This window comes from Maniola jurtina, chromosome 20 (assembly GCF_905333055.1).
Source record: "Maniola jurtina chromosome 20, ilManJurt1.1, whole genome shotgun sequence".
NCBI lineage: Eukaryota > Metazoa > Arthropoda > Insecta > Lepidoptera > Nymphalidae > Maniola > Maniola jurtina.
Genome location: NC_060048.1, coordinates 573,465 through 584,033, shown reverse-complemented (window position 1 = coordinate 584,033; position 10,569 = coordinate 573,465). Strand labels below are relative to the sequence as shown.

Below are 10,569 nucleotides of genomic sequence, written 5' to 3'. Positions count from 1 at the left end.
TAAATCCACGCGGACGGTGTCATAGTAGGTACCCTAAAATCCCCCGCTTAACCGATTTTTAGAAAATTTGCTAGAAAAAGAGCTTTCATCCCGGAGACACAGGCTACTTTTTATCTTAAAAATCAAATTCTACACGCGATTTTTTAAAAACCTAAATCTACGCGGACATTACTGAGTTACGAAATGAAACTCCAAATTATAAACAAAATGTATTTACATTATTTTTACAGTCTTACTTTACTTAATCTTAACATTAAAATTTAATTTAATTTAATTAATATTCTTAATGTCAGCATAATCACAACTATAATATATTATTAAGGCAAGCCGTAATACGTTAGTACAGCTTAGGTTGGCTGTCCACTAAAGCGGAATGGAGTGAAGATGATCTCAGTAGACCATCATCTTTCAATAATAATTTGAATGGCTAGAGCGTTGCATCATAATTCATACTCTTCACTAACCTATCGCCCGCGCCGGCTCCCTGCAGCTCGTTCCATGTCTGTTCACCTATGCAGTCTACACTTCCAATGCTGCAAGGTCTCCGTACTTTGGGTGAGTACTTGACTGTCTGATTTTCTTGTGGGATCCGGTGTAATGCGAACACCTCTGTCAGGTGTCCGGTTTCTTGCTAATCTACCGATCCGACGTAATGGGAGTTGCTAACAAAACGTCGAGGCGTCGACGTCACTGGCAGGAGTCAAATAATGTTTGTACATATGACATCCCTATTTTTCTATGATTTCGCGTCACCATAGCCTAATATTTGACATATCACTATCACTGTAGTTCACTCTGATAGAGGTGAGACAGGTTAGGAAGCCTTGGAGTATCGCTTCCAGAACCGCTTGACGTCGTCGTGCGAGGCGCGCGTCACCACCATGGTCCGCGCCCGCTCGCTGTGCCACGTCAGCACGCCCGCGCCCTTCGCGTAGTCGCGCAGCACTGCGAACTCCGCCTGCAAATACATTACCTTACATTTATATGTATTTTCAATTATTTATTTATTTTTCATGTACCAAAATTGTAGTTACGAAGTTATAATAATTAAGTTACATTGCAAACGGTTATCTATAAACAGATATTTCTTCCAGCTTCCCGTTCAAGGTTGTAAGTAAGGCGCATTAATATGTGGAATAGGTCTTACGGTTATGTGCGTTTTAAGCAATTGAATATCACTTGTTTTAACGGTGAAGGAAACCATCGTGAGGAAACCTGCATGCCTGAGAGTTCTTCATGTTCTGGCGTGTGTGAAGTCTGCGTGTTTTAGCGCATAACTGAGTAACACCGCACCTCAACCGCATGAACCTTCTCAATTAATATCGTCAAAGTCTGCACCCGTACGAAGTTGAAATTCTACGGACACATATGAAACGAATTGCTCATTATTTTTATTTCAAACCACTAGGATATGGAAGCATCATCAGTTTTCCCCTCCAATTTTAATATGTAGATTCAAGTCAAGAGTGAATAGGCATCTAGGCAAGCACGCTCCATCTTAGGCTGCATCATCACTTGCTAGAAGGTCTAATTGCAGCCAAGTGCTAGTCTATGAATCAAAAAAACAAGCGTTATGCCAGTAATTTAGCCATAAATACCTGCGACAGGAACTGGTTGTACACAACCCCCTCAGTGTAAGTGAACCGGTTTCGCTCGCTCTCCCACAGCTGGATCTGGTCTACGACTGTGGGCGGAAGCACTGAGGCTGTCCTGACGCCGGCCGTGTCTGATTTCAGCATCTAAACAGAGACAATTATCCAGGGTATAATCTATCTCCATTCCAAATTTCAGCCAAATCCGTCCAGTAGTTTTTGCGTGAAAGAGTAACAAACAAATATCCATCCATCATAATAAAAACTTGAACTTAATAAAATCCAAAATCTGCTCATTTATTGCCTCTAAGGCGGAACAAAGTTCGCCGGGTCAGCTAGTATAGCTTAATTTAAACTTCTGAGATATATTCTCGTCCAAAATTCCACATTGCTTGAAGACCAAAGTCTTCCAACAGTGTGTGTTGCCAGTGATGAAATACGGATCCGAGACATGGTCGCTAACTATGGGCTTCATAAGAAAGCTCAGAGCCACAGAGAAGTGGCCAATATGCAGGGCACATATTTCGAAAAACCGATAGATGTTGGGATCCCAAGACTTGAATTGCGACCCGCACCGAAAAGCGCAGCGTTGGAAGAAACCTTGAAGAATTTTTGAAAATTCAACCCCTATAAGGGGATATAATAGGGGTATGAAATTAGTGTAGAGCACGCGGAGGAAGTTGCGGGAATAAGCTAGTGTTGCGTGTTATATATTATATATATTATATTTTATTATTATATTATATATATTATTATTATAAATATATTATATATATTATACCTGCGGATGCGAGTGCTGCTCGAGGTACCGTATGATCTGCTGCGCCGAGATGCCTCCCCGCAGCGCCGCGCGCACCGACTCCCGAGTCAACACCCCCACTACCACGTTTGGGAACCTGCCAAACCAGGCAAAATAATGCTGTCCTCAATATTCTAGTAGGTTCTTTACGGTGCTGTCTGGGGCCACCAAATAGGCGCAAAATTTTGAGGCGACCATGCTTATCGAGGTGTTAATATAAAACACCTCGATAAGTTAAAATATTTGGATGCACAACGCCAAAAACGGTACGCAGAATCACTAAATGCCTAAATGAATATTGTGACGTTTTGCGATAATTAAAGATTACTTATGCGATTATCAAACGAGCAAAATACCAAAAACGTAAAATTCCAAAATCAAAATGTTTGGCATTCCGCGTTTTTGGCGTTGTGCGTCTACTGGATTGAAACATTTAAAACCCCTAGAGTATAGTTTATTGGCATAGATCAAAAGTTTTATTTTTTACTTATATCTAAAATCTTGTTGAGCATGGGCTAAAAGCGACCCAAATTGTCATTATCATTACCTGTATATCAGTTCGGTGAAGAGTCCCAATAAGGCCACCTGTAAACTGCTCTGTGTGTACGCGTATACTCGATAATTGGTTTCTACGATGATGTACCCACTAGTGGTGGTGGTGTCCAGCGGCGCGATGCCGTCCTTCACGCAGGTAATGTTGAGGGCGAGTCGCGTGGGGTAAAAGCGGCCCGCTTTGCGCTGCAAAATGAAATTAAAATACCTGAAGAATCTTTTATCTTGTTGAATTAGTTTTCCGATGCGACACTGTGTAGAAACCAAAGGGGTAGGGGTAAAACCTTTTCCAGGTTAGCCCGCTTTCATATTAGACTGCATCATCATCACGTACCACCAAGTGAGATTACAGTCGTGGGCTAGCTTGTAAAAATAAAAATAAAACATTAAACAAAAAAGCCAGCTAATTGCGAGATGGACTCGCGCAGCGTTTGTTACCTCGGCTAGCCAATTTATTTCCTATAAGAAAAAAGAAACATGTGTCAGAGAATCTCAGTTTATGCTAAATTTCTAAATTTTATTATGTAAATGCATTATAATAATTTCGCGTTCTACTTCACTACACTTCAACTCGCTTTTTGGGTTTTATTTTCACTAATAATTAAATAACATTTTATTTGGTGAAATAAATGAGTTAAAGTTTTACTACAATTTAATGAACAAGCAATGACAACTTCTTACCTTTCTCTGGTAAACAAGACCAAACTCCCTCAAATGTTGCAAAAACACCAACATATTGTTGCTCATGCCTTCTGTGCTGTAATCCTGCAAAAGTAAATAAGTCATGCATCACACTTAATATTATAAAGGTGTGTATGTATGTGTGTGTTTGTTACTCTTTCACACAAAAACTACTAAACGGATTTGGCTGAAATTCGGAATGGAGTTAGATTATACCCTAGATTAACACATATGCTACTTTTATCCTGAAAAATCAAAGAGTTCCTATGGGATTTTGAAAACCTGAATCCACGTGGACGAAGTCGCGGGCGTCAGCTAGTAAAAATATATAAATTAATTTGAATAAATTTATTAACATTAAGTTACCTTTCCTAAAGTACTGAAGCTGAGCTGGTATAGAAATGCTAGACACTCAGCTGCGCTCAGACTTCTTTTCTCTGCAGTGTGCAAGTAATGTTGAAGGAACAGCCACACCTACATAAAATATATGTGTATAGTATTTTTCTTATCCCAAATCAGAATATTAAAATGTGAAAAAAATATTCTACCTGTTTAGCAGTACTGAGCAGTAAAAACTGGAAACCAGCCCTAGTTATTACTGCTGAGCCATCTTCTGCATCTCTGAAAAAAAGAAGATTATGTCAACAATTTTTCTTTTATATAGGTCACTTTAATGTAACTCAGATTTTTTTTTGGACAGAAGTTATATTTATGTTTCTTTTTGCATGCCTTATGAGTTCTTTTTAATTTTGAGTCGTGTGGTGAACTATGATTCAAATTCTTCATTCTGACAGGAAACTCATACTCAGTAGTGAGCCGGCAATGAGCTGAGATGATGATGAATATAGAGGTAACAACCTGGTCATAAGCCCAGCATGCAGCAGAATCCTCACAGCATCAGCACTGATGCCCTCAGTCTGTGCGGACCCCACCATATAGTGCAGCACACACTCCCATCTCTCCAGCGCATATGCGTCCAGGAACGCTACGTCTCGCGCTTTGCCATCTGGCTCTAGAGAGGATGACATGCTCCATGGACGACCTCTGTAACAGTCCTTTATATTGTAATTTGTAATAGAATTTTTAATAAGTTTGCTTTTTATAAAAAGTTTGAACTTATTGAGACATTTCCAATGTCTTCTAAGAGCTTATTACAAATATGTGCATAGTTAAATAAATGAATTACTATGTTTACCTAGTCTACAAGTAATTTCCATAAAAGAAAGCGATGAAATTTCACAGTGCAGGCTTACCCTAATCATATTACTAATCTAACTCACCCTCCCAGCAAAGCCACCTTGAGATTCTTCTTGAAGGACTGTGAGAGCATCCATCCGGGCAGTCCCCCGGGTATGGGTGCCTCCTGCCACACAAACAACTCTGATAATGCTTCACATGCCTTGCTTTGTTCCCTGGAAGATTGTTTTAACTGATTGAGACAAAGAAAAAGGTACAAGAACTTGTAATTTTCCCCTAACTTTGTAGTTTAATCATATATTGAAAGATTTAATAGGTTGGTCAATGGATTGAGGTTGACTGTAAAATTATTGTTTTATCATTTGCATGGACTACACAAAGTTCAAACCCCTATGTTACCCCCTTAGGATTTGAATTTTCAAAAATCCATTCTTAGCAGATATCTGCCTTATAATAGCTATCTTCAAGCAAAATTTCACCTCAACTGTGAGTTGATAGATCAGTCAGTCAGTCACCTTTTTCTTTTATATATTTATATGTTGGAACTTGGAGATACGGACATTTGAACAGCTCCTTTAGCATGTAAGCTGTAATTACTAATTATCACATAACTATAGTTGAAACTACTTATATTTTTTTTATTGTCATGCATTAGACCTTTTGAGCAGTTGCAACCGCTACGAGTAGTAGCGGTTATCCCTCTAATTAGTCTAGTGCAGTTATCCCTCTCTTAGGAGCTGCACTTGAATTGTAAACTACTAGAGCATTTGTCTAGCTATTTTTACAGTGATTCATTATTCAATAATCAAACACTCAAGTAGTATGTATGGCTACTCTTATTTTGTACATTTAGCTATAAAAGTTCATACTTAGCATGTGTCTGTGAGACCCACGAAGCCACTACAGCTTGTGGCACCGGCTGCTCCACAAACAGAAGCCTTATTACAAAGTGTCGTGCTAACTCTGGAAGCTCCCTACAAAAAATACAATTACGATGCATACCGTTAAACCTAACCTATAATAACATTCCAGTTACAATAACTATACAGGTTTACATTCTTACCGGTAAACTGCAAGGCATATAGTAGGATAATTGTACAGAGTTTCCAAAAACTGAGCCGAGCGACTTTTTAAATATTCGTGGAGATCTTTGCACTGAAGAGTCGGCGAAGGGTTTAAGTTCGAAGACTTTGAAGATTTAGACGACTCTGACATGATGGACGTGTTGCAAAATCATGAGTTTAATTATTAAGCTGTGAATTTTGTTTCAAATAATTTCGCAATACAGAAAAAAAACAAGTAATGAATGAAAACAAAATGAAAATACAATTTTTTTTGTAACGAGATGAGAGAGACACTGACTAGAAAAAAATGACAATGACAACTGACAAGTGAAATAAATTGAAATAATGTCATGTCGTGACTTGTCATTTAGGGATGGGCGTATTTTACTCGACCAGGTATTTATACCTGATCAGCCGCGCGATTCAGAACTCTCGATTCGGTACGTTATCGTTCGATAAGAAGTATGTACTTTTCATTGAAAAATACATCTTATCGAGCGATAACTTACTGAATCAAGTGTTCTGAATCGCCCGGTTGAGCTTCAAAGTATACATACCTGTTCGTAAAAATAAGTATAGTGCCACCAATTCATCGGTGAATTATTGAAGAATGTTGTTACTGTCATTTTAGTATTGCCATACATTGATTTAATTGACTTTACGTAATTTCCATAGCAGTTCGTATGAGGCGAGACGAACCACCCGCATCTAACAATACCAGTATGGGTCTATTTGACGCATGCGGGAAACGGAGGAGGCCCCCTTCGACTCATACATTGCATTTAAAAAAAATAGCGATCAAACGAGCAGGCGGAAGCATGATGCTTGTCCTTCTTTCACTTTGAAAATCAATTCTATCGGGAATAAAAAAACACATCTTAACAGTATACCTACTGAGTACTAACATTTTTTCTTGGAAGATTCTGTGTCATAACTGTTCAATACTAAAGATCAAAATACTTTCAAATACTTTAAGCCCTAGTATTTATTGTAGTTGTACTTTGACCCAACCGAATCCCAACCCATCTCTACTTGTTATATTGACAATTGACATCTCATTGACATTGACAACATTGATCATAGAGTTTTTAATTGGATTTTTAGCTCTGGGTTCTCGAATCAAATATGTATTTTTGCCACAGATGAATAACCTTAGTGAGGCTTTAGGGTTGAAAGATAGAGCCCCGTACAGATTTAGAAAACAATGATGAATGGTTAGTTGATAAAAAGTATTCTCCGAGTACTAGGTAGTTGTTTAAGCCAAATTCAAGTAACTATGCACTTTATTACCCAAGTCCTTTAAATATATTTTAGATCGACCCTCGAAAGATTACGTAGTTAACTATGTAATTTAACATATTTATTTTTACGTAGGTAGGTAAATTAACAAAATATTATCACATGATTACTTAACACAGTATCATAAATATCAATAAGGCGAAAGTTTGTATGTGTGTTGGTATATTTGTTACTTATTCACGCTAAAACTACTGGATTCAGCTGTCGAATGGAGATCTGAAGATTGCTTATATTTTTTATCCCGGAAAAAGTTCCTGCAGGATTAAAAACCCTACATCCACGCAGATGAAGTCGCGGGTATCATGATATTATCATCTAGTTAGTTTAATATAATTTGCTAAACAAAACATTTATTTTTAGAATTCATACAATACGGAAAAAAAAACTACTAATAATTATAAATCCAATTTGGAAAATAGGTATACATATGATTCCGAGAGTGGATTTATAAAATTATTTAACTTAGATAATTTGTATTCATTTCTTCATTTTAATAAGGTTCAAAATGCAGTTTGAAGACATGAAATACATAGTGCCCGTATAAAAGCCTACACCAATGGGATTTTTTTAATCTCTTTTGTCCCATACAAAAGAAAAAAGTGTACACACACATGTTAGCATTTAACGCACACTAGTATAACTCCAAATACAAACACGGCGCGCACACAGAGCGACGCGGCCAGTTCACGGCATTCATTCTCGTCGGCAGATGGCGGATGCAGTAGACGCCTTCCGTCAGTCGCGCATAGACAACTCGCCGAGCGCAGTGCTATTTTGTTTTGCTTAGCACCATTTTGTGTGTATCATCTCGAACGGGACATTGTGTGTTTGTGATCATAAGCCACGAACAAAGTGTACGCAGCAGTTCAGTGTTCAAACTTGCGACATGCTCGTCGAGGGATCGATGCGATATCTCGGGCGCTCGTAGAAACCGCGCCTCCGTCATGAGCGAGTGATCGTCGACGTAAAAAAAGTTGACACAGGAAACATGTCTGGGCGGCCCGTCGACGCGGATGCGAGCGAAGGGTTCGAGTTCGAAATTCGAAAGCGGTCATGTCATCGCCTCTCGGATTTCGTCTAAGTCACCGTCCAATGTCAAAGTGGTGTCGCTCGCGCCTCCCGGTCGGACGGAGCGGACGATGCGCTGCGTGGTAGCGTGGTGGTGGCTGGCCGTGCTGTGCGGCGCGTGGCCGCCGGCGGGCGCCTGCAGCAGCAGCATCAGCAAGCGGCCCGCGCGGCCGGCGCGCCCGCGGCCGCCGCAGCCGCGCCTCAACGTCACCTTCCCCACGTTCAAGTGCGAGCCCGACTACTCGGAGTACTACTGCCTCAACGGCGGCGCGTGCTTCACCGTGGTGATCTCCGACAGCCCCATCTACAACTGCGAGTGCCGCAGCGGCTTCGTGGGCCCGCGCTGCGAGTTCAAGGACCTGGACGACTCGTACGTGCTGACGAGCCGCCAGCTGCTCATGGAGACGGCGTCCATCGCGGGCGGCGCCACGGTGGCCGTGTTCCTGGCCATCCTGGTGTGCGTGGGCGCGTGGCTGCGGCTGCGGCGCGGCAAGGCGCCGCCGCCGCTGCCGGGCCCCGTGCAGCTGGTGGCCGTGGCGCCGCGCGGCTCGGCGCGCCTGTGCGCGCCCGACGCGCTGTGCGCGTACAGCTAGCCTGTGGACCCGGGGTTGTTCAATCTATGTGATAATTAATTTACGGAGCTCATAATTTATTGGAAGGAATTCTTTGTACATATGGATCCGAGCCGTTCGGGAGTGTTGCGTTTGTTAAATTCCAGTCCTCTCCTCGGTGTTTGTGAAATGTAATCTGTATTATTTTGTTGGTATTCAGTGTATTGGACTTGTGAGGTTAGCGACGACCCTACACTTATGCTACTCGCTTCAAAGTAGAGCTGTTATGTTGTATATTCTGCCATCCTATATCCAAAAAGCATTTAACTGCATAAAGTATTTCCGAGTTACCCCAAAAAATATGTGGGAATTTTTAATAATTCATGTTTCTAAAAAATAATGCTATGTAGAACCAGTTTTTAATTAGATTTTAATTTGGTCCAACAGAGCAAACTTTTAGAAACATCTGTTTTTCTAAATTCCCACATTTATGCAGATAACTCAAACTATTTTTGGAGTAAACTGCTTGTTAGATATAGGCAGGCAGTATTGTTGGCACTATGTCGCAGTGCAGCAGCCGCGTTCCTCCCATGCTGTCTCGCTGTCAAATTGTGGTGTGATGGTTCTTATTGGACTTCACATATTGAGGGAGAGGTTTGTGGGTGTCACAGTGCGGGAAGGGCGCGGCGGCGGCGGTGCCTCTGGTTCCACTGCATGTTATTGTTTGTACTGTAGCAAATGTTTAAAGGTCTGTAGGGCCGCTGGGCCGGCTCGCCTGCACCGGCCGGTACGGCTGGGGTGCAGGCGGGGCGGGCGGGTGTACATGTGTATATTGTGCCGGGGCGGGCCCACCCGGCGTGGTGTTGTACTATAGTTGTATAATGAATGTGATGAATTGGCTGCAGAGCCGCGTGGCGCAGTTCCTAGCCGCAGCACATTCCATCAGCGGATCAGTATTATTTGTAATACGAGTGTTAAGCCGGCAGCTTTACTTTATTTTTTAATTTATACCTGGATATCCCGGTGGGATAGCGCTGTATTATATTCATTTAAAGGCTGAGACGTGCCCTCATCGAAGGCTTCTTGTAAATATAGCCCGTGTAGGTATTTATTAGATATTTATGAAGTTTATTTATTGACTGCTTTGTTTAGTTAAACTCATGATCAGCCGCATCCAACTCGCCTAATACCATGAATGTATGATAAAGGTGGATCAGGCACTTCTAATACCAATTGAAGCACTATTTACTTATCTCTATCTCACTTTGACTACAAATTCGAGCAAGAGTTCTGATCCCAGCATTGCCAGATAATTATGTGGCAAATCCTATGCACAAAACCCTAAAAAGATAGAAAAGTTTACAAAACAGGATGCTGCTGCGCCTTATATAGTATTATATAACATATTTAAAAAAAAAAAACAGTTAACTGCTGAATTTTGAACTGTGGGTATTTAGTTGGATTTGCCTTGTTGATTTCTTTGAGCTGTAAAAAAAATTGAAAATAACTAACCATTCCTAATTAATTAATCTCTTTGAAAAAGGGATGAAAATAAGATCGAAGATAGGAAGGCACATGTCGTACCCTTCTGACAAGCTGGACCCCTCGCTCTCACCTCTCGCTCTCACTCGGCTGTCGAAGTGGGATATAGATATTAAGTAGGTGTTTGTTTAGGTATTAGGAGTGCTCTATCCATAGGTAGGTATCCATAGATTCATGCCTAATAACCATTAACGGTTGCTCTAAACCTTGCTAAGCACGGCCTC

The 10,569-nt window shown here is 40.9% G+C and overlaps 2 protein-coding genes across 2 annotated transcripts; one reads left to right on the top strand and one right to left on the bottom strand.

Moving 5' to 3' along the window:
- Window positions 1-70: 70 nt before the first annotated feature.
- Window positions 71-6,187, bottom strand: LOC123875919 (general transcription factor IIH subunit 4). Its single transcript, XM_045922016.1, has 11 exons — window positions 5,885-6,187; window positions 5,691-5,795; window positions 4,905-5,036; window positions 4,483-4,668; window positions 4,173-4,245; window positions 3,991-4,098; window positions 3,625-3,708; window positions 2,939-3,129; window positions 2,374-2,488; window positions 1,599-1,739; window positions 71-958 (listed from the first exon to the last, which is right to left on the bottom strand). Exons 1-11 carry the CDS (start codon window positions 6,034-6,036, stop codon window positions 815-817), a joined length of 1,431 nt encoding a protein of 476 aa, XP_045777972.1. The 5' UTR covers window positions 6,037-6,187; the 3' UTR covers window positions 71-814.
- Window positions 6,188-7,755: 1,568 nt separating this feature from the next.
- LOC123875935 (protein spitz-like) lies at window positions 7,756-10,195 on the top strand. Its single transcript, XM_045922048.1, has one exon. The coding sequence runs from the start codon at window positions 8,198-8,200 to the stop codon at window positions 8,843-8,845; it is 648 nt and encodes a 215-aa protein (XP_045778004.1). The 5' UTR covers window positions 7,756-8,197; the 3' UTR covers window positions 8,846-10,195.
- The last annotated feature ends 374 nt before the right edge of the window (window positions 10,196-10,569 follow it).